Genomic DNA, 23,895 nt, shown 5'->3' on the forward strand with positions numbered 1-23,895 from the left:
CTTTTAGAGATGGGGCCAAAGCATTCAGAATTTTTTCCTATGATGTGTATTGGATTGGGTTCTGTGCTGACTTTTGTAGAGTGTGTGTTCCTTGAGGTTCACTCCTTCTCTGAGCTACTTAATTATATAAAATGAGGAGTAAATACATAAATGAAAACATAATAGCAGCACAAAACTAACGATGAGACCAAGCCACAACATTTGAACCGTGCCAAGTATTTGCATTCTGTCATAGTGGGAAAGCACAGTTATCCATCTAAAACAGTGCCTATATCCTATATATCAAAGGAGTACACAGAAGTCCTTGCAGTGGGTAATTATACAGCAGCCTGCCCTTTTTTTCAGTGTCAGAAAATGTTTAGGAGACCATAGTCAAATTATAACTGGTTTCTGCCTCACATGGATAATTAATTCTGTAGTGATTTCCTATAGTTCCCATGCAAAGTGGCTGATGGTTCTGCCTTGCTGATGGATAGTTGAATGATTAAATGTTAAGTGATATGTTTTCAAAACATTATCACTCCAACAGGCTTTGACTAGCCTTGTTTGAAAAGTGTGGTTAACATGAATTGGCTTCTACGTGTATGTCACCAATTTAACATTTATTAAAGCATTGTTGTGACAGATTGTACGAGACTTTGCTGAAGTAAAGGGTGCGAAATACTCACCTGTCACTTGAGATAGATATAAAAAGCAGTTGAGTTCATGTTTGGAGTAACTCATCTGAACCAGTCAGAACAATAACCCAGTAAACCAGAGCGCTGAAGGCCGGAGGCAGAGCAGTGTCACGGGACGCTAATTGCAAGTGGGAATGGGTTCAGTAGTGCTAGCCGTGAGGAGTCATTTCACAGGTGGTGGGAGCCCCAGAAGAAAGTCAGACAAGGGCGTTCTTCTGGCGGAGTCCTTCCAGAAGCAAGCCTGGGCTTTTCAAATAAAGCTACCGTTTCTCTGGTGCTTGATTCTTCTTGTGCCCAGAAAAAGAGAATGATGTGTACATGGTGTATGAACAGGACTACATCAAAGAAGCATCTACATCCATAAACTAATTTCTCAGTCTGTACTAAATCCCTGCAAATGCTCATAGTTAGCTTGCAGCTCAGTTGAAGAGAGATAAATGCAATGTGTACTTCCTTAGCCACTGAAAATAAGCTGTAAAATCAACAAGCATGATAAATGCATCCCTTTACAATCTCTATACCTAAGAAGCATCTTAGATGCTAAACATCCAAAACATACACCAACTTTTTGCATGAAGACAGTGCTTGTGTTTACACTGTGCTCTTAAAACCTGTACAATCGTTTCATACTGTGTAGATGTGTCTGGGTGTATTTTTCATCTGTCCTTAAATTGCTTAATGTATTCAGGCTTTACAGGCTCAATTAAGTCTGAAAATAATATACTAATTTTCTAAGCTTTTTTTTCCCCCGAATTACTAAGTGGTTCTAAATTTGCCATTTTATATAATAGTAAAATGTAATTTTATAGTTAGTGGACAGCTCAATATGCAATTATCTGTTTGCATAACCAATTAAGAGAGTTGACTTCTCAAGACATGCCTGAGAAAATCACACCGTTCCATAAAAAGCTGCTGTTCCAGTTACAAGTGGTTGTAAATGTTCACCTTTTGATGAAGCTTGCTTCCAGGCACTGATCAGTGTGCTAAACATTCAGTGTGTTAAGATATTTTCCTGTGTCCATCTGCTCTAAATGTGGAAGAAATTTGGAAAAAACGTGGAAAAAGTATTTAAAGATTTTTCCAGGCTAATATTAAGGCCTAAATATTTTTAATCTTAATTATTTGTCTGGTGCCTAAGAAAGGTAAATGAAAACATCTCATTTCTTTAAAGCAAGCATTGACTATGATGAATTATTAACATAGCCATAGAACGGCCACGCAGGATACTGGAGAAGGCCACATGGAGGTGTGGGTTACTGAAGAACAGGAGAGGGGGGTGATAGTATTTTGTTTGTAGGCTGAAATGCAACTACAACTGCCTGCTGTTAAAGAGTTGATTTTTACTGAGCTCAACGTCTGTGATATGCTCAGGAGAAGGTGTGCACAGACCTCTTCACTGCCTCCCAAGTGGGAGGAGTGCTCAGAGTTGTCTCTTTTTGGGGGAACACAGCAGGGATGGAAGGGTACTTTTCCTGAACAAATTCCCGCAGTTTCCATTGTGGTGTTCACCTAAAAATGACATCCCTGTATTGCACTGTCTCATTTGTGAACTTTTAACGGTCAGGAAGAGCCAATTCTTAACAAATAACATTTCAATGCTTTTCTTAGGACAGTTTAAGGATAGTTCATTTGTCAGGAACTTACCAACAAATGTGGTTTACGATAGCAAAGGTGTGGAGAAGATAAACAGCTAATGTAAACATTGTCCTTCCTTTGAAGCAGTGTAATTTGTTTAAAAATAGTGGTTAGATGTCTTGCCTACCTCCTTGGAGTTGTTTCTTTATTTAATGGTGTTTACAGTCTGTGAAGTTTGGTGTATTCAGGAACATGGCTACCTGCGATGGGCTTTCTGCCTTTGTCTGAATGCCAGCGTGGAGCTCTTATGTTGGTTACTGAAATAGCATTTTCCAGAACTGACGGTAGTGTCAGCAGTTCGTTTCTGGCCATACCCTCTCTTTCTCTACAGCAAGCAAGTCTGCATTTTGCAGAAATGCCTAAATTAACTCGGGTACAGCAGCCACACCAAGTAACTGCAGTGTGTCGCAGAAACGTAACCTGGCTGTCTTCAGGTCTTCAGTAGTCTTTAGGGCACGGTTTAAGATGCTGTCATGTAGCTAAATTTAAATACATTAATGTTAGTCTAGACTAACACTGGGGACAAATGTGCTAGTTGCTGGTTTTTTTTTTTTAAATTTACTCAGCAATATCATGCATCTTAGAGTTTTGGAATTGAATTTGAAAGCACCAAATGAAATCTAAAGTTGTCACTAGAAGTGATGGGAATTAACTTTTTGATCCTTTTCACACACATGCGTATATATAAAAATATATATTTGCAACTGTGTGTATGTATCTGTGTGTTTATATATCTATATATATTTGGAAAACAAGATATACCTTTATTTCTGACATGTCTCTAATCCTGAATTCTTTAATGCATTGGTTTTTTTGTTTGTTTGTTTGGGTTTTTTTTTTATTATGGACAAAATAATTCCTGATAAAGAGCTTTGCAAATGCCTGTTTCTCTGAAAAGCGTGTCAAGATAGTGCAAGGCAGAGGACTGACCCTAGGATTGTGTCTAAATCCGAGGATTTGAGCTTGATACCTTCAGCCTAGCATGACACAAGAATTCCCTGCGTGTATCTGTGCCACCCATCTGTGCTTCAGTATTTCTGCCTTTAGTACAGGCCCGTGTTCTTACATTTGGGTCTCAGAATTTAAATCAGCTGGAAAATGGGGAAAGCATTAAAGGAGAAATTAAAAAACACTGGAACAGGAGTAATACTTCTAATAAATACTTGATGAGTTCTATTTTCTGTAATGTGTTAAAAATGTCTAATACACTAAACTTGGGTTTTTAAATGATTTAAAAATAAAATATATGCTTTAGGACATTTTAAAAAAAAAAAAAAGGCTCCACCATCATCACTTGGGCAGTGCCTGGGTGGCTGAGGGCCAGAGAGACAGCAGTGGGTTTGCTTTCCAGGCTGCACCTTTTGTTCCCCAGTCCAGCAGGGAATGGCAACAATGTGAAAGCAGCAGTTTAGCTCCTGGACACAAAGGGATCCTTAATACCAATTAAAAAGCAGCCTTAATGAGTACCAAAAGCAGCCCCCAAGCCAGGCCTCCTTAGCTAAAAAAAAAGGTGGGAAAGCAACATGTTGTAGGAAATGATGGAATTTTGAAAAATCCCATAAGAAACAGGGGAACACCCTTTGCTTTCCCCACTGCATCCTCAGCTCTTGTTCTGCTAAAAGCAAAGCCGTATAAAAATGCAGAGGAGTAACTGGTGTAACTGCCCCATTCGGAAAGTGGCTTTTAGCTAGCTGGGGGATTGTTTGTGGTCAGTGTGTTATTTCTAAATAAAATGGCACTTCATAAAAATAACAAATTGTTGGCAACAATTGCTCTTTGAATTCTATTTCTAGTTCTAGTCTCTATTTCTGTTCCTCTTGGTTGCTTTTCTCCTAACAAATCAAACTTCAGGATTGCAGCAGGAAATTTAGATTTAACCTCAAGAGTCAATGTTTTGTCTCATGTCTGCTCTAATGTGATACAGATGTTGGAACTGCTGTACGTAACTCAAGATTTTATTGAACTAGCCCTCCCTGCCTAATAGAAAACATAGCTAACTGGAGTGCACATTAAACACAGACCATTGTGAAGGAACCAAGCTTGCAAATTTTAGAAATATATTTACAGAGTACTTGGGATATTACTTCAATTGCACATCCTTCAGCTGTTTGATACAGAGTTCCTGCCATGGTAAAGAAGCAGATCTCCTTATCTTACTTGTTTTAAAAAGCAAAACCAAGAAATAAACACATAAAAATACAATATGTGAAATAATTTACAGGCTGGATAATCTTTTTTTTTTTTCCCAATTCTTTGTTTCCTTCTCTTTGAAAGATAACCAGAAAGACTGGAGAAATACATTATCTATTGCATCCTTTTTTACTTCTGTTTTCCAACAATCCTGATCCCTACTGTTCCTGGTTTTTTTAGTTTTCCTTCTTTTGAGTTGCCACTCTGGCCAGAGCATGCTAAACATTTGGGTAGATCTTTGATGAGGACTGAATGGTAAACAGTGACGTTTCTTGGAAGTCTGTTATGTTACATTAGCCCAGTACAAAGTCATCTGAAAGGAGTTCTTTCCTCTGTTCATTCTTATTTTTCCTTATTTCTAATAATGAGATGAAAGTTTGCTACTTTTCTGCACAAACAGTACACTGTGTTTCTTAAATGAGATTTTTAAAGGTGAAAACAGAAGGTTTACAATATCAGAGTGCTTTTCTTGCCCACAACAAAATAGGAATTATGTATTAATTTAGTGCACCAAAACCAATCCTCATGCCTTATGATATAAAAGCCCGGCTGAAATATGCTACCCACAGCAATCTCCAAGCAGCAAACAAACCAGGGAAAAGCCCATGATACACAGAAAGTGGGGGAAAAAAACCCAACCCAAACCCAAAGAGCTCTGCAGGGAAACTCATAGAAAATGGGTGTCATAGATTTAAAAATTATTATACATATTTTCACCAGTTAGGCTGACTAATACTTTGACTTTTTTGTTTAAACCTTGAACTTCCACTTCTTGCTGGAGGAGTTCTTTGACCTGTGGGTGGCCTAACGTATTTGCGATGCAGGTGTTAGATGGGGTATAACTGGGTCTTCAGGCAGCTCCAGGGCTGCCAGCAGCAGTGTTGGTAATACTGGCAGCAATGCAGAGAGATACAGCGTTAGCAAAGGTGATTTCCTTGTCCTTTGTGGGTTAAAGCTGAGCTCTAGAAAGGACACAGCTGTATTAAAAAAAACTAGTTAAAAAAACCTCACTCGTTCAAATGATGGCCATATGATGAAAACTAATTCATTTCAGCCACTGGATCAGCAAAGCAGATAATTAGTTGAACTTTAATATATTGAACGATAAACCTGTTATTTCCCCAGTAATGTGGGCAGCCCTGTTTCAGGTTGTCTTTATATATTCCATTGGAAAGCTTTTGGTGTCAGACTTGGGGTTTTTTACTACATAAACAGTGAGCAGCTCATGCAAAATGGGGCGTTATATTTCTTGGGTCCAGCAGAGGAACCCGTATGACAAATAACTGATCCTACCTACTAACTGCATCAGAATTTTTAAAAACCTTTCTGGTCTTGTCACTCATTACAGGAGAAAATCTGTGTCAGCAACTATTTCTAGCAGCTAACTTTTGGAAAAATGAGGAAGGTTTTATTATTGCCTGAAGCCTCCAAACTCAGTTCATATCCTGAAATGAGTACAGGAATACTGAGTCATTTTTAAAATAGCACACTAGCTTTGTTATGATATAAGAAAACTCTGAGGTAATCAGTGTAGCAGGACTGTATATCATTACATATGAATCTTTTTCTCTTCCAGGCTTCAGTTTATTTCTTTCATTTCCTCAAACGCTGTACAACATTCACAGGTAAGTTAATTCACATTAAATAAGTTCTAGCCCTTCCCATTTCATCCTGTATATTTAACAGTTTCCTCACTTGAGAAATAAATGTAATGCTTGAAGTAGCCTAGCTTCTTTCAGCCAGATGCTGTCCTGATAATGTAGTAAAAAGTTTTTCTCGTCAATTTTGAGAATCTGACTCATTCATTTTCCATGTTTAGAACACCTCTCCTCCTCCTTTCACTTGCCGTTCTCCAGGCAGTCTCAATCTGGTCCAGCATACTAAACTGATGAAAGCTCTGTAGTTATAAACATGGCATTTTATTCACAGTCAAATGTGATTTGTAACTTCTACCTGTGCTAGGTAAAATTCTGTTGCTGATCATCCTGCACTCCGTGAAGTACTTTATTGTCTTCCAGATCCTTCTGTAAAACTCTTCTCTGTATGAAGTCTGCAGACAATTGCCATCAGATACAGGCTAGGCAGGTGGCAAGCTGTGATTACATCTAAGAGTTGGCTTGCTGCACCTAGGCATTTTATACATGGTTAGTTTATACTCTGATGGCCTATTTTTATTAATGCTGCTTGCCTCCCTGTAGTATTTGCTAGCTCATTTCACTCACCTGCCACATCAGGTGTCTCAAATCCTGTCACTGTCTCTCTTCACAAATTATTAGCGAAAATTAATATTAACATTTAAATTTTGAAGAGGCTGTAAGACAATAACACTTTGCTCCTACAGAGCCCTTTTCATGTTTTAGTACTCAGTGTAGTTAATAAAAGCATGAATAGTCCTGAGTTTGGGGCAGGAAGCGTGGAGGGTCAGGAGATGTGGGGTGGGAAAGGCTGAGGACCTGGGAAACTATAGGGCAGTCAGCCTCACCTCCATCACCGGAAAGGTGATGGAACAGTTCATTCTGGAGGTCATCTCTAGGCGTGCAGAGGACCAGAAGGTTGTCAGAAGTAGTCAACATGAATTTACCAAGGGTAGATCACGCTTGACCAACCTGATAGCCTTCTATGATGGCATGACTGGCTGGGCAGATGAAGGGAGAGCAGTACATGTTGTTTACCTCTACTTCAGCGAGGCTTTTGACACTGTCTCCCAGAACATCCCCATAGGTAAGCTTAGGAAGCGTGGGCTAGATGAGCGGACAGTGAGGTGGACTGAGAACTGGCTGAATGGCAGAGCTGAGAGGGTCATGATCAATGGGGAAGAGTCTGGTTGGAGGCCTGTCACTAGCGGTGTTCCCCAGGGGTCTGTGCTGGGACCCGTCCTGTTCAACATATTCATCAATGATCTGGATGAAGGGACAGAGTGGGCCCTCAGCAAGTTTGCTGACGATACCAAGCTGGGAGGAGTGGCCGATACACCAGAAGGCTGTGCTGCCATCCAGCGAGACCTGGACAGGCTGGAGAGCTGGGCCGAGGGGAACCTCATGAAATTCAACAAAAGCAAGTGTAGGGTCCCGCACCTGGGGAGGAACAACCCCATGCACCGGTACAGGCTGGGGGCTGATCTACTGGAAAGTGGCTCTGCTGAGAAGGACCTGGGAGTGCTGGTGGACAGCCAGGTGACCCTGAGCCAGCACTGTGCCCTTGTGGCCAAGAAGGCCCAACGGTATCCTGGGGTGCATTAAAGGGAGTGTGGCCAGCAGGTCGAGGGAGGTTATCCTCCCCCTCTACTCTGCTCTAGTGAGGCCACATCTGGAGTTCTGTGTCCAGTTCTGGGCCCTCCAGTTCAAGAAAGACAGGGAACTACTGGAGAGAGTCTAGTGGAGAGCTACGAAGATGATCAGGGGACTGGAGCATCTCTCTTATGAGGAAAGGCTGAGAGACTTGGGTTTGTTCAGCCTGGAGAAGAGAAGACTGAGGGGGGATGTTATCAATACTTACAAATATCTGAAGGGTGGATGTCAAGAGCTCCTCTTTCCAGTGGTGCCCAGAGACAGGACAAGGGTCAATGGGCACAAGTTGAAACACAGGAAGTTCCACCTGATTATGAGGAAAGAATTATTTCCTGTGAGGGTGCCAGAGCAGTGGAACAGGCTGCCCAGGGAGGTTGTGGAGTCTCCTTCCCTCGAGACACTCAAAGCCCGCCTGGATGCATTCCCGTGCCTCCTGCTCTGGGTGTGCCTGCTCAAGCAGGGGGGCTTGGACAAGAGGTCCCTTCCAACCCTTACCATTCTGTGATTCTGTGAAAGGCTGGGCTTTGGGGCAGGGTGCTGGGACCAGTGGTGTAAGGGACTCTGGCTTGGGGAAGACTGGGAGAAGGAAGACAGCACCTTGGGCATGTCAGTCCCTGGCAGTAGCAGCATTTACTCCGATGAATATTTAGTTTTTGCTTTCTTTCCTCTCATGTCAGGACTTTTGTTTTTATTTTTTTCCTTTTCAAGTCATTACATGACATATTTTCTCTCAAGCCTTCCAGTGGTTTTATCATACCTCTGAACAGAACTACACAATAATTCTAAATATCCAGTCAGGGTTGCTTGAAGGATGCACACACAAGCTAATTGGTGATGAGGAATTTGAGTTTTCCAATCATCTCCTCTCTTTCTTCATCCTGCTGCCTGTTCTCGGTTGTTATTTTATCAGACAAATATTCTTTTTTGGAATGAGAAGGATATTGGAGATATTGGATTTTTGTCTAGCTGATTCTATAAATAAACATGTTCAGAGATTTTTAAACAGGACATTTCCCAGTACACTTCAAACACAGACTTGCGCTTCTGAACTATTGGTGTGAAGAAATGGTTCAATGATAGTGAACTTCAGTAAATGGAACCTCCTACGCCTTTTATAACCTCTCAATGAGTTTTGCCTGAGTGAGAAGGATGCAAGATAGATGCAGAAGCTCTTGATCTTACAATTACCTTTTTCCTAGCTGACAGAAAATACAGTAATTTAATGTATTTAATAGTACTACCTTTAAAAGACAGCTTAAAATAGCCAAGAAAACACATTGCATCATTAATTTTCCTGTCCTCTAATTAGCAAAAAAAGCCTCCCCTTTCGGCTGGAGTTTGGTGATGGTGCAGGATTGTCTAGAAGCATCAGCTCTGGACCTAAACAACCCCACCTGCCAGCCATGTGCTTGACCGTGTTGCCACTGAAAACGTGGGCCATATTGGCTGAAGTAATTTCATGCCTCATGTCAGGAGTTTCATCCTCTAAAAAAATAGATATTTTGAATTCACCACAAGCCTGCAGTCATCATTTGGATGACAACTATGACAACAGAGCTACTGCAGCTCACTTTGTGTGTAATGATGAGCTGATGAAGCTGACCAGAAGCTACCAGAATAAAACTATATAATTTTATCCCAGAAATAAATGTTACCATTTCTAGTAAAATGTCTGGATATCTAGCACATTTGCACAGGTAGTTGTGTTGCAAGCTGAATTTCTGGGCTGAGTTTAGGCTGGAGTTTGAAGTTACTGTGCGGAAATGGAACAGATAAGTTTTCTTACTCCATAAAATGATTGTATTTATTTACAGAGCACATTTAAAGAAAACGCTGAAGAATGATTCTTTGTATGAAGGACTCCTACCTCTTGTGTCACCTCTGTTGCTGTTCATTCTTCTTACAGTCTGGGTGGTTTTATCTCCAGGCAACATATTAGCAAAGCAACCAAGATTGTTTTTATGGATGGTTGGGGTTGCTTTCTCAAACGTTATTGTAAGTATGTTGTTGTCAGTGGTGGTGGTATTATTTAGAGCTAGCCTTCTATTTCTATGTGAATAAACAAAAGGGAACAGAAATGGTAGCTAAAACTCACTGGAATCTCACCGCTCTTCTACCTCTGTGTTACCCTCTCATGTATAAAAATACACCACAGCAGTTGTCTGGACCCTTACAGTACTGCAATACCTACTTTACTGCAGCATAACATTTTTATGAGCGTTCTTTTTTTTCCAGGGAGTTTATGAACAGCCCTGGGGAGCCCTTACTTCCAGAAATGTAACAAATATTCCCCAATACATAGGCAGAACTGGGGATTTGTCGAAAGTCAAAGAAAGCTCAACATAAGCATTGATTTACCAGCAAGAGTAAGGGGTGCTTGTAGCCTTCACCTGCAGTTGTGCCCATTAGTGTGGTAGACGCATTCCTGTATCTTACAGCTCAGCTAATCCTGCATTTTCCTATCACTGGTCAGAATAAGCAGTTTTTAAGGAAAGCCATAAAGAGGTGCAGAGGCCTTGCGATGGCCCTCTGCCCACAGGTTAGTTTCACCCATACCACATCATTGTGACCAATTTCCCCCTTTTAATACCTGTGAAGCAACATAAACCTCTATGAAGCAATAACAAGGTCAGCCAAACAGTAATGCTGAGCACTGCAGTTAACCCAGGGCTTTCTTTGCCGGAGTAGGCCCTTCGCCACTCTTCTTGCCAGGAGAGAGGCAAGGAATCTGCAGCCAGGTAGAAAGGTATTCCTCCATTTAACGCTAAAATACCCTAAAGGATAGTGACTAATGTCATTTTGAGGAAAATAGTCTCCAACACCATCTACAATTGTGTCACTGAGCAACACTACATCCAATTTAAAAAGTGAGAGGCTTGAAGTGCCTTGCATTATGAGAGAGCTCTTTGAAAATGCAGGATTTTAAAAAAGAAAGCATAACCCCTCCAGAAATTTGTATTCAGGAATGGAAAAGAAATCATAATTGTGATGCTTGTTAGATGTAGCCTACAAATGTATGTTTCTGAGGGTCATAAATCAAATGGTTCCATCTTAAGGACTTCATCTGACAACAGTTAGGTTATTTTCAGAAGTATAAGTTTTATTGTATGCATTTTTTCATTACTTAGTCTACCCCTTTTCTTAAGAGGACAGTGTAGATTCCTAAATGAGCAATACAATTATTTCATACTAGTGGGGAAAGTGCTTTCAGAGTTTGGCAGATGGCAGGTTCTTCACATACATCTTAACCAACTGAGAGCGATTGTGGCAGGATGCTTGCAGAAATAAAATGGTATGGCAAACCAGAAGTTTCTTTGTAGACTACGGTTTATTAAACAGGGAATGCAACGCATATTCTTCAGGCCTTGTTTTTGCTTTTACTGAAACATCTACTCCAGTGTTAACGGTTTGCGTGAATTAAAAATGTATGCATGTTAGTGGAAATTATTAACATTTTAAAAGCAAGCATTAAAAATGTATGGGTGTTAGTTGGAATTTATAACATTTTAAAAGTGAAAAACAAGCCTGTATTTCCTTTCATCTCCTCTGGTCCCTTATACACACACACTCACACACACGTTTCCTCCAGCTTCAGAGTAAGGCTTGTCATGGCAATGCGTTTCTTCTTCATGATATTCTGACACACTGGGTTTCCATTATCTGTTCTGCAGCTCATGTTTCTCTACCTGCCAGTAGCTTGAATGTTTCATGCCTTTGACAGCATGTTTAGTTGCCCAGCAGATCCCTTGGGCTAAACGCCTGGTCTCAGACCTGGCCTCGTAGCTGTGCAATGATAGGGTGAGTAGCAGGGGCAGCTCAGACTGAGGGAGCACTTCCCCGGGGAGATGGGAAGAGAGAAGATGCTAAGGACGTACACAGGGGTACCAGCCACAGCTGCTAGAGGTTTAAATTCAGGAGGAGCAGGGTAGCATTGCAAGGTGTGGGTGAAGGGGACAGAGAAGTGCAGAGCAAAGTCCTGCAGCCTTACCTTTTCTTTCCAGTCTGCCTCTCCAAACTCCAGCTCTTTCATCTCCTAACGCTGTTTTTGCCTCACTTGTAGTGTGAGTCAGTGCTTCAGGACCAGGCGTAATAAGGACCTGCAGGAGGGGCACAGCACATAGTCCATTTTGCAGTCCTGTGATACACTGAGGGTGAATTACTCCAGATATTAATAAGCAATCTTTATGAAAAATTGAGTACTGTACTTAGCACGGTGTAATAACAGTTTAAAACAATGTGAAATCCAACCTCTGGACAGGTGCGATTATTCAGCCAGAAAAATTATAGCATATAAATTGCTTTAGCAATTTCTGATACCCTCTGGCAAGATTCCCAATGGATTCATAAAACTAGTGTTATTTAAAAAATTCATAATCGGTACTGATAATGCATTGTAAGCAAAAATATTTACATTAGGTACAAATGCTTACTTCTTGCATTATTGAAAGTTTATTATTTTTTTCATGGTTTACTTTTGCATTCTTCAGCTTCTACAGCACAGACAGTAAATCCAGTATTTTTTCCCTATGGTCAGACTCCTGCTGCTGTCATAAGATTTCAGGCACTGCACTGAGAATGAATTTTTCATTCTTTTACTGTTTTCAGGATACATAAAATCTATTTTTAACCACACTGAAATTTTGATAGAAACTTAAATCAAAAAAATATTTCAGCTGTGCCTAAATTCCTTTTTTTTTTCTTAAAAAGAATAGTGTACGTGAGACATTTCTTAAGGAGGCAAATCCAGGTGAAACACTTTGGTGCACTTAACTGGTTTTAAAAATCTGAACTTCAACTCAACTAATTAAATTTCAAGAACTCAGTAAAATTAAGCTAATTGCTTTCAGTTAAACCATCCACCATACATTCATTTTTTCTGCCATTCTGAGTGGGATCCCTTTCCCTGGGCCCCCAGCTACATCTCCAGGGAGTCCACCGCCATGATTGAGCCAAGAAAATGGTGGTTTAGTACATGAAGGAGTGCTAGAAAAGAAAAACAGGATTTAAAAGTGGCATATATTACCTTCCCTCCCTTCTATACAAGGAACCAGAATATACTTTCGTCATGCCATGGGATTAAAATACCAGTATGCCCTCCCAGTGATTAAGTGGTGCCACACTTGATTTGGGATCACAACTTTACGAGTCTGTGTGAAAGTGTGAGGTGTCAAACAACTCCCTTTTTGTGAGGGTGTGCTTTGGCTCATAAAGCAAAGCATGTCAAAACATTGTCTCCAGAATATAAGTGTGTATTTTAAATGTAATTTGTAAAAAAGACCTTTAAGACTCACAGGCAATAAGGCACAAAGGTGCACCTATAGTTGTCTTCACACCAGAAAAAAAGCCCCATTTTGAATTCTAGCCTTGTTTTCCCCTCATCTAAAGCAACCTGTGGAGAAAATGGATGTACTTTTGCCCAGACCCCCAGGCTGTTCCAGCACTTCTCACCTGGCGCCTTTTGCTCTGACAGTGCAAGGTGATCATCTGCCAGATGAGCAGCACCCGGCCGGAGCTTTTCCACTGGTTCCTCTTCCCACTGGCACTGGTGGTCTACGCAGCCATCTCCGGGCTGCTGAGCTGGATGGAAGAAGCGGTGCTCGCCATGTTCACCATGCTGCTCACGGCCGCCCACGTGCACTACGGGGTCTGTGTGGTGAGTGGGCACCTGCAAAGTGGCCACGGGAGAGCTGTGCTGGGGTGGGGAGGAAGATGGGGTCTAGGAATACTTTCCAGGAGTCTGAATGTTCAGTTATGTTTGTTTTTTCCCCTGTGTATTGTTTTATTTAGTCAAAAGTTTAAAAAATAATCAGTTTACTGCAGGCAATGCCTTTTTGCACATGCAGCAACCTCAGTGACTTGAATTATTCCAATGTAGGCGACTGGTTTCGGCTTTAAACCCATTACAGTCGGAATACTTATGGACTGGTTTTATGTAGCAGTTAGCCCACATGGTGTGAATACTCCCACCCCTTTTTTTCCCTTTCTTCTTCCTGAGATTACTTGACTAAAAAATTAGGAGGGTAAAATGCCATGAATAGAATTCATAAAAATCAGATTAACTTTGATTTGAATCTGCAACCACAATACGTGTCCCAGTTTCTAATCTTTTCTTGGCCCTCTGTTAGCATCTCCCAAACTGGAGATATGAATGTTTTTCCAGTTCATTCAGTCTTACTAGTGCATTGTTTTGTCTGCTAGGTATCAGTTTTGTCATTTATTGTCATCTGAATTATTGCTTAAATTCATTTTTTCTCAGTTAATGCCCTTTTTTCTGAAGAGTATTGTCAAATAATCCTTAGGAAAGTGTCTTAATGGAGGTTTGCTTTTAGATAAAACACTTTGCCTGGCAAAGATCTCATTTCACAGAGAGTTGGTCAGCATTCTTTTATTTAAGATACTTAAATCTTAAGATTTAAGATTTAATTTAAAATAACAACCATTAGAATGTAAGGATTTTTCTTTGAAAGAAGCCTTTTGCCAGCAGACATTGGCATCATAGCAGATTTTACCCCAGCACTGATACAGGCCAGTCAGTGAAGGTCAGAATGGAAATACCTGGTCAAAATTCACTATTGACTGAGGGGGCTGAGCTCCATCACAGTTTGTCATCTGTGAATCTGGTCTGTAGCGATTTAACTTCCCCTCAATGTGCTGCAAGAGGAATGTAAAGACCACAGCTCTCTTGCTTGAATACTTGTAGGTCCCCATGTACTCATAGGTCCCCAAATACATGAGGACTGTGGTCAGGTCCTCCCCTCCCTGACCGGGAGAGGAGAGATGGTGAATTGTGAAGCATGTACAAAACTGGTTGTTAATCTCCGTGATTTCTCTTTAGGGGAAGCAGCTGAGTGAGCACTTGAACATTTACATCTTTTCCCTGAAGAAACGTGTCCAGGAGTGAACGCTTGCACTATGATCAGACTGTAAGACTTGATGTGGCGATTCACAACTCTTCTGATGTAATAAATAGTTGGGATTAATCTGATTAAAATAACCAAAGAATAGAGTACTCCAGATATCCAAACCACTGCGACAATAAGCTATGCAGCAAGATGCGTCATCTCAGAGGAAGATTCCCGTCCGGCAGAGAAGTGTTTACCATGTTGTTCTGCTGCTAGTATTTATTCTGTTCACTAATGCCATGTTACTATCTGCTCTGAAGCTTTTGTCTTCCTCCTCACCACTGTGTCCAAAGCACTGGATAAATCCATGCTGGGTTACATGAGATCCTTGGTGGTTTATAACCAGCACTGGTTTTGCCCAGCCTAGTCACCAGTGGGACGCCGGCAATGCAAACCCTCCCTGTGTGTCCTTCCCACTCAGACATCTGTGCCTCCTTCATTTTCCACATTTATTTTCTCACAACTCATTTCTTCCATGCAACCTCCTGAAGAGCTTACGTAGATACAGTCTTTTCCTAACCTCAGATGAATGTGTGAAGAAAAGAGAATGAGCTCAGGAAGCTATGGTACAGTAAAGTGTTTTGGAAACGTATGACTTTTTTCCCCAGCGTTAAGATGAGTCTCAGCTGACCTGTGTCTGTCAGAAATGCAGGTGCCATACAGCAGCTGCTGGCCTTTATACTTATTTTCTAGGCAGTAACAAGCACAATGTTGATATTTCGGTAGCAACAAGCAATATACCTTGCAAAGATAACCAGCTGAGAATAAATTTGGCCAACGAACATTTGAAGATTCTCATATTTCACTGCAAAACTAGTTAGTCAAACCTCATCCATCAGTGCAAAATGCTAAGCAAATAATTATTTGCCTGTGTGCTTGAAACAAATTCTTGTGGTTTTAGATAATGACAAAAAAAAAATTGAGATAAGAAAAGCTTTCCTTAGACATTATACATTTACATGCAGATGTAAACTACTCGCTTCATCTATAATAGATGTAGGTTTCCTGCGTGCCTTGGAGGAAGGAGTAGGAATTTGAATTTTGCATCTCTTTTCATACGCTGCCCTAGCCAGAGGGACTCTGTGGCCTTGAAGCATTAATGAAACAATCTGTCCACTTTCCCCAAGGTAAGCATTAGATTACATTTCTTGCGCAGAGGGATGTGACTGACTGACTGGCATGTTTATTAACTAGTTAACTATCACTTGCCAGAAGCAGGGCAGAAGCGCAGTTGTTGAGCTGCTGAGCCTTAAGTTCACCTTTTTCAGTTCTTAGACCATTTCTCTGGCTTTATGAGTAGCCTGATCATTTTCTCCCTGGTTAACATACCCTTACATCAGTAGCTCCTATTAATATTTTCGGCTGAGCACTGACTAGCCAGATCTTTGTGAACAGCTTCAATTTAATTTTGTACCGCCTGTTAACAGTAGTCGGTGCACGACAATGTCAGGAGGGCTCATTTCCCCTGGCAGCCCTTACCATTGGCACCAGAGGACAACCCTGCACATCAACTTCCCTTCGTCACAAAGCAGAAACACCACATGAACTTGTAAAGTTTCTTATGGTTTGAAAGTATGTACGTTCTACCTACCAAACAAACATGTTGAGGGTCCCACCCCGCAAACGAGCATCATACTACAATCACAGTTCAAGCAGCTTAAGGTTCGAGTCAGGCAGAGGACACAGGTCATCCTGCTAATGCTGGGTCGAGATTTTGCTGAGAGCCCTGCAGGGAAGGGAGGCTCCCGCACCCTCCAGCACTGCTGCAGTTGAGCTCTGGGGCTGCAGCTGGAACAAGAAGAGGCATCTTCCAGCCTTCCTCCCAGCTGGTGGGGTGGCTGCGCCCCTTCCCTGCACAATGCCCACGGAGCGTGGGGTCTCCACCAAGGCACTCCCTAACTGCCCAAGGACTCTTTTAGAGTACAGCTGATGGCTGTTTATTTAATGAGGGATGCTAAAAAGGTAGTTCTGACTGTGTTTGAAGGGGACAATGAGTTTGATGTAGGCACGCCCCTTGCAATCTGTTTGATGAAGTTAAATACTACATCCAATACCAGATACACTGCCACAAAAGTCTCACCTATTTCAACAGTTTATATTTAACCTTTCCATCAAAAGTATTGGGAGGAAGTTCTGACAAGAAAAAAATTAGAATAAGATGAACAAAAATACCTCTGGATTGAATGTAGTTGTACTGGAGGAACTCTGAAGGACAGGCTTCCCTTTTCCCTCTGTCTTGCATTATGTATAAAACAGTTGGAAATAAGGGTCACAGAAGCACCACAGTTTGATGCACTGTAATGGAGAATTTTGAAGTATTTAATTAAATGAAATTATAAAAATTGAACTGCCACAACCTGCCTGCACTTGTACCTTTCTAAAGAGAAATACAGTATCACTTTTAAATGAAATTAAGCTCCAGGCAGCTTTTTCACATTCTATAGAAAGGCATGGCAAATAACTTTCTTTTTCCTTTTTAAAGCAACTTGTCACTACGATCTCTATAATGACAAGTATAAAACCAGATCATGTATTGCACAGTGTGTATATATTGAATTGTTACCCATCTCAGATGGTAACTGGTTCAATGAATGTGAATAAAAATGCTTTGTTAATAGGGCAGTATGGTCACAAATTTATTTTGCAAAGGCAGGTGAGAATATGATGACCCAACAGTCTAACAGCAATTTTTTTTGGTCACAACATTGTGGGGGGAAGTTTTCAACTATTTGAACTGGAAAATACATTACTACTTTTTTATGCCGTTGAGTATTCGCATTAGCCCAAATACATGCCTCCCACTAGTCTTATGAAAATCAACTACACTAGCACCACTCTCCCACGTCTGAGCACCTGGGTTGAAAATGGGCTCTCCTGGTCCTGGCTTTGTCCTCATCCCTCTACCAGAAACCTTCTCTAAGTGGGGCTGGGCAGTGGCTCAGCCCCAGCGATACCCGAAGGCAGTGGGGTGCGCTCAGGCTGGACTCCTGGTCATTATTGCTTGATAATTGATGGTCCAAGAAACCATCATACCTGACCATCTGGTGGTGGGACATGACCAGGTAGCTTCAGCCCATGGCAGAAAGAGGTCTGGAGCCAAGGCTCAAATCCCCGGAGATTTAGCAGCAACATTGCTCATGCTGCAGCAGATCAGAGCTATGAGAATTACAATGAAGTTTCCTCATTTTCTTCAAAAAACCTAATATTTTAATCTAAAACATGGGTGGCTTTTAGGTACTGCACTGAACATGCATCCCTGAATACCTGACCAACTTGACCATTGCAAGGGAAGTCCACTGGGAGCTTCGGTGCCCCTGCTCTAGTACTCTCTTCCCCTCCTGGCTGCTGTGAGTTTTGCTTTTGTTGTATCAAAACTGAGATACAACAAGAGATCTAGTATTCTGAAATCACAAAGCATTTACCATAAAGAAGAATGTTCTGTTTACATGCATGTACATACAATGCATTTTCATTTTTAATTTGCAGGAGGGGATACAGTTGCTGAGCTCTTGGGGAAACAGATACTACCTATACATAGAAAAAGTGAACTTTCTTTTTTAAAGCAGCTGCCTTTTCCTCCCTGCTCCCATATGCAGTCACTAATGAAGTGAAAATATGTTTTTAAACCAGAAAAGTATTATTTTAGAATGTTTCGAATAGTCTCTAGAGCTAGACAGATTTTAACATATATTTTTTTATTAAATATGTAAAAAGATAAACGCAAGTCAAGTTATTCACATATTCAGACAAAAATCTACTCTACCATGCGACAATCTGTGGATAATGTAAAATGACTGATACATCTGAATAAGACTTTTTGTATCTATTATGCCATTACTTATCTGTTTATAATTAACAATACATGTTTACATTCCTTTCAGTTTACATTTAATATATAACCAAAGCTTTATGGTGTGCTATTTAGTAAAGATAATTACAAATGCATATTAAAACCATAACGGAATAATGGGTTACTCACAGGGGGTGGGGGGAGAAGGACAACCCTTTCCCCTTTCAGAGCATCGCTCTCCCCTCAGCACAGCCAAATTTCTAGTGCCCACGAGGTACTTTACTGCCCCGGCTCCCTACGTCAGTCACTTCCCCCTTGATACAAGCAGTGAGAGGGCTGTGGTCCTCAGACCAGAAATGTGACATAAGGAATTTTCAGGAAATGAAGTTCAGCTTTTTAAAATTTTTTTTAGAAATGTGCTTCAAAGAGAGAAAAGGAGAGAGGCACGACAGCCTGGCTACGAACCCTCCAGGGAGCTCAGCAACCAACCGTTCGCACCTAGAGAGAAACATTTTCCCTCAAAGTGCTCTCCACGTGTCTGCTCGAGTATTAGCAGAAGGATGAACTGCAGTAAGCAGAGACTGGTGCTGATGAAATTAAGTTCATAGCCTGATCCCAAACGCCTTGCCCCATCACAGATCCCATGCAGGTTAAAGGACGTTCTGGAGACTGGAAAAAAATTACTAACTGCTCTTCGGTTCAACAGTATTATGAAGAACTACTGTTTATTACAATGACAATTGTAATAAGTACATATGTTCTAATAAACACAAATACAACAAAAATGACAATTCCCCCATTTGTGGTGATTCTTGGAAACACTTATTTTGGAATATACATGTTTTTATAAACCAGACCTTATTTGTAACCAATTGCAGCAGGAAAGGAAAGCGCTGGCCTGCAGGTTGCAGTGCTTTTACTTCATCACCGGGTAGGACGTGAGGTCAGTGCTGGAGGCAGGGCTGGGAAACCGTCAGCCCGCAGGGTCCAGAAACTCTTCTGCTGAGCAGGGGAAGCAATCAAGGAACTGGAAATACCTGTTCTAACGCTTAACAGTATTTTATACATTGTGTGTGGTGCAACACAACAGCCAGGATCTCGCCCTGAACTCAGAGCCACTTAGCTGCAAACGACTGATCAGGAACAGAAAACTGCGCATGCGTGTGAGTGCTGGGGGCTGATTAACTGAAAACCCTTCTATGGAAGCGTAAGCTGGGAACTTACACTTTAGGAGCACTGGAAGGTCTAAGCTGTTCAATAGGCTTTGGAGTTTTTCAGTGACTGCCAATTGGGATTGGACTTCCGTGTACCTGCTAAATCAGCCTAACAATCCAGAATTAGGAAAATCAAGTGAGAGACCAAGCATACCAAGCATTAAATATTCAGAGAGACTACAATGCACAGTTTTACAAGAAAAATAAGGAATGCTTTATACGCTTCAAGATACTTCTGTTTATAAAATACCATCATTTAGAACAGGGTGATGGGACCACACTGGAAGGGAACGCTCTCACTGCAGACACCTCCAGGGCCAATGTGGTTCTGCACTGTGCTGGCCTCACCAGAGGAAGGTCAGCCAAGCGCAGAACCTGCTCTGTGTCCCTCAGTCAGCTGGTCCCCCTCTGATGTGTGCTGTGTCTCCACGAGGACTCCTCACTGCCTCTCCATGCTTCAGAAGCAGCCTCACCACTCGTGAGGTGTCCACCACCACTTTAAAGGGAGTCTGGGGGGGTTCTGGGCTAGTGCTGTTCCTGGTTTTTCCCCATGCCTTGCACTAGTGAGGAAATTTTGTGTCTTCCATATTTGTATGGCCGGGGTAGCAGAGGGGGGAAGGATAGCGAAAAGAAATGGCTGGCCTACTTTGTCCTCTTCTGAGGGGTGGGAAGCCAAGTATGACGGCAGAGATTGTGTCCTGCAGCTACACTTGTGTCAAGGAGATTTCTCTCCTCCTTCAGCACTGAGCTCTGCGGAGGCAGAGCTGAAGCTGGAGGCTGGGACTGGATTCCTCAGGAAGGAAGAAAAGCTGGGAAATGTCTATTGACTAGTCAGGAAATTGGGAGGGTTTTCAAAAAACTTAAGTGGATGTCTGTTCCTCCAGAAATAAGCCAAAAACATACCACGCAGCTTTCTAACAAGCTTTCTAACACAGGGGTTTAAATCTCCTCTAGTGAAACAGATGCTCTGCCTCCCATTTTGTGAAGGCAGGAAAGGAACAAACATGAGCAACACGAGCATTTTCCTCCACAACACACCTCATCGTTATGGCTTGAGTATGACTTCCACTGTATCCCTTTATTCCAATTTTTCGGCCGAATTTATGCCCCAAGGTAGATGTACTAGAAAAACGCGAAAGCACCACAAAGTGAGAGACACAGCTAGTGGTACGGTACTTCTTGCCACACAAAATGCCAATATAAATATGTTAGAACAAGTTACAAGTGTACCATACTTAAGACGAAAAAGGAAAAAAAAATAAATATATATTTGTTTTAAAAGAGCAGAACAAATCTCAAGCAGCCAAGTGGTGAAGTTGCAGTGATGTACAGTAGGTGATGTAGCCCTACAACCTCTCTTGGGAAGATACACTGAAAGAAGACGTCTGCAAATGCATCTTGGCAAAGTATGGGTACAGAATGCAGTGGTTGGCTGGCACTCACTATGGTACATAAATGTTAATGGTAGACTGGGAGTGAACTGATTTCAAGTTTGAGGCCACACATGTTCCGTTCTCCAGAAGAAAGTTCTTACACAAAATGAAAATTGTCAGAGACGCTGGGTGAGTCAGTACTCCTCCTGCTGCTGGGGCTGTTCATGGACTTGCTCTTCACCTTCATGCTCTTCTGTGTGGCTCTCCTGCAGGGAGAAAAAGACCCCAAAACATTCTTCAGCAGAAAGCATTTCTCCTGTGATCTTACCACCCCTCAGTGCTCGCAGCAGCCTAGAGCTTAACTTCTAATTTTCATGCACTTAAGTACAAAAGGAGCTGTAACCTGAAAAAAGCAGCATCTTGTAATATTGCAATAAAATCTATTTACTTTGCTTTTAATCAATGCATAAACACTACTGATACTTCTCCAGAAAAAGTGTCAGTTTTCAACATCACTGACTGTTAACTGTACCGGTAAGTGAATATTTTGAATAGGTAGACAGTGAGATGCTCAACGGTTAGAAGATGCTGTATCATAGCATCCTGATGGTCCTCCTCCATTTTCAGTTTGTCCAAGGATTTCTGAACCTGTCTGCTATAGTCTTCACACAATCCTCACTCTAGGTTTAGATCACTAAATGGACAAAACACTTTTGCTATCACCTACTTTAAAAATTAAACTCAGGCTCCTTTTTAAGGTCAGATATACTACTTTCCCAAAATAATACCGATGCTAGACCAGAGGTCAAATGTTACCAAAACAGTGATTTTGGTTTTTTTAGTGGTATCCAGAAAAATATAACCAGAGACTTGCAAACACATTTTCTTTGGGGGGTGGGGATTGAGCCAAGTATTCACTGATTTACAGAGCTGCTGTTAAAAGCACCATTACTAATAAACACTTTCCTCTTGCAAATGGTTATTATGCACAGTATTTTCCAGAGCTCTCTCTCTGAATATACATTGCCATTGCGAGAAGAATCCCTGACTGAAAGGAAGGCTGGATCCTCACTGCAGCTGATACCAGTTTTAAACAAGTTCTATTTTAGAGACAACAGACCTGGTATCTTGAGTTGGCCTGGATGTATCAGAGCTCCAAGAGTCTGGCTGACTCTTAGGGCATTAATTCTATATTCTTATTAAGCACAGCTGCTTTTACAGCTTTTCTCTCACATGGCTTCCATCTCACTGGAGCACAGTTCACTGAAAAGATCCCACACACATCTACTCTCTGCCCTGCATTAGTAGCGCTCTGCTGTAGGCAGCTCCAAAGGAAAACACTTTTCCAAGAGACTGAGCTGCCATTCAAAACGCAGCACCCCTGATGCAGTACCTCTGCAGAACTCGGCTGGCTCCGGGCAATTTTTGTTAGAAGCGAGCTGCTTGAACAATGAACTTTAACAAATTGATACTGCTAACTTTTCAAATTTGAGGAAAAAAATATAAAGAAAAGGGAGACCACAATTTGAGTGTTTCCAGAATAGTTCAGAGCAGCTTATGCAATATGAAAATATGTCCCTTCTGGCAATAAAATATTCGTATTTCTAAAGGGCAGGAACAGGCAAATAAAATTCCTAACATTTGCTGATATAATGGAAATACTCAGCTGTTTACCACATACAGAAACAGCCAAATTCCAATCAAAAGTAAGCTTTCTCTCACTCAGGTGCTATTTTCAGGTAGAAGCCACGCGTGTCAGTCAGAGCAACTGGAGTGTCGCACCTTATGGCTCCTCAGGGGGAACGATGCCCTTATTACACACAGTAGCTACATCACATCAGAACAGCTTTTTGCGTAGTATCTAAAAATTGCAGCTTCTGTGATGGGCTGCAAGGGTGCAAGACTTGCAGAGAACAGGAGTTTCACATAGAGAGGCTGACAGCTGTGAGAACATGACCCCGTTTTGCAGGGTGAGAAAATGAAGCTTGGTTAGCTGCTGTGAGCTATGTTCCCTTAACCCCATCCATCCTGACCCTCCTTATGTGTTGAGGTGACCTACTTTGGAATGCACCTGTTCCACTGACTATGTATGCAGAGTTTGAGACACCCCTAATAGAAAGCCCAAGGAAAGATTTTATAGGTCACGTACATGCTATCCTTTCATGCATATACTAGGAAAAGCCTCTAAACAAGGAGTGGCTTGGGAACCTACTCTGCTGCTCTGAAGAAGAGTGGTGGCTCCCCTCTTGCCAGGCTTACCTTTGATGGAAATGGTAAGTCTTATGTGGCTACCTCAGAAGTTGTTTTGAGACTTGGACACGTGCTTTTCAGTATGTACAGCTTGTATAAATACATGAAATGGGAAAGACAAGAGTCACCATGCCCAATTACCTTGGGACTGTGGAATCTCCTTGAATAGCATCCCCTAATAAGGAAAATAGTGGAAGATCTATTTAGAGCATTTATTTCTGGCTTGGATCACACGACCATGGTCATCTCTGTCTCCCTCATTGAGAGGTGCTCTCTTTTGACCCTTTGATCCATCTGCCTCAAACTATTCAGGTGTGCCGGCGGACTGAAGGGCTAGACTTTATGAAAACCAGCTGCTGGGGCGTTGGGTGCCTTTTCCAAAAGCAGCAGCAGATGTAGTAGCTGCTAGAGCAGAAAGATACAAAACCAACTGCATTTTGAACAACTGCTTTGGAAACTTGAGTCGAGCAACCGATAGATCAAACGGCAGCAATCCACCCAACTTCTGCATGAACTGAACCAAAACAGCCTAAGCAAAAGCTTTCCTACAGTTTCGCTTTACACAAATACTTACATG

General features: G+C 41.6%; 2 protein-coding genes across 4 annotated transcripts in view; one reads left to right on the top strand and one right to left on the bottom strand.

Moving 5' to 3' along the window:
• The window catches only part of LOC104039838 (ethanolaminephosphotransferase 1), a 60,689-nt gene extending 43,376 nt beyond the window's left edge, over nucleotides 1-17,313 (top strand). The window contains exons 7-10 of the mRNA XM_064442756.1: nucleotides 6,079-6,127; nucleotides 9,604-9,784; nucleotides 13,260-13,442; nucleotides 14,625-17,313. Coding sequence (XP_064298826.1) covers nucleotides 6,079-6,127; nucleotides 9,604-9,784; nucleotides 13,260-13,442; nucleotides 14,625-14,690 — 479 coding nt within the window. The 3' untranslated portion in view covers nucleotides 14,691-17,313. The remainder of the gene's footprint in view (nucleotides 1-6,078; nucleotides 6,128-9,603; nucleotides 9,785-13,259; nucleotides 13,443-14,624) is intronic.
• Nucleotides 17,314-18,365: 1,052 nt separating this feature from the next.
• The window catches only part of MAPRE2 (microtubule associated protein RP/EB family member 2), a 94,119-nt gene continuing 88,589 nt past the window's right edge, over nucleotides 18,366-23,895 (bottom strand). For all 3 annotated transcript variants that reach the window (XM_064442757.1, XM_064442758.1, XM_064442759.1), the window contains one exon: nucleotides 18,366-21,334. In XM_064442757.1, coding sequence (XP_064298827.1) covers nucleotides 21,263-21,334 — 72 coding nt within the window. In that variant the 3' untranslated portion in view covers nucleotides 18,366-21,262. The remainder of the gene's footprint in view (nucleotides 21,335-23,895) is intronic.

This window comes from Phalacrocorax carbo, chromosome 2, assembly GCF_963921805.1.
Source record: "Phalacrocorax carbo chromosome 2, bPhaCar2.1, whole genome shotgun sequence".
Taxonomy (NCBI): Eukaryota; Metazoa; Chordata; class Aves; order Suliformes; family Phalacrocoracidae; genus Phalacrocorax; species Phalacrocorax carbo.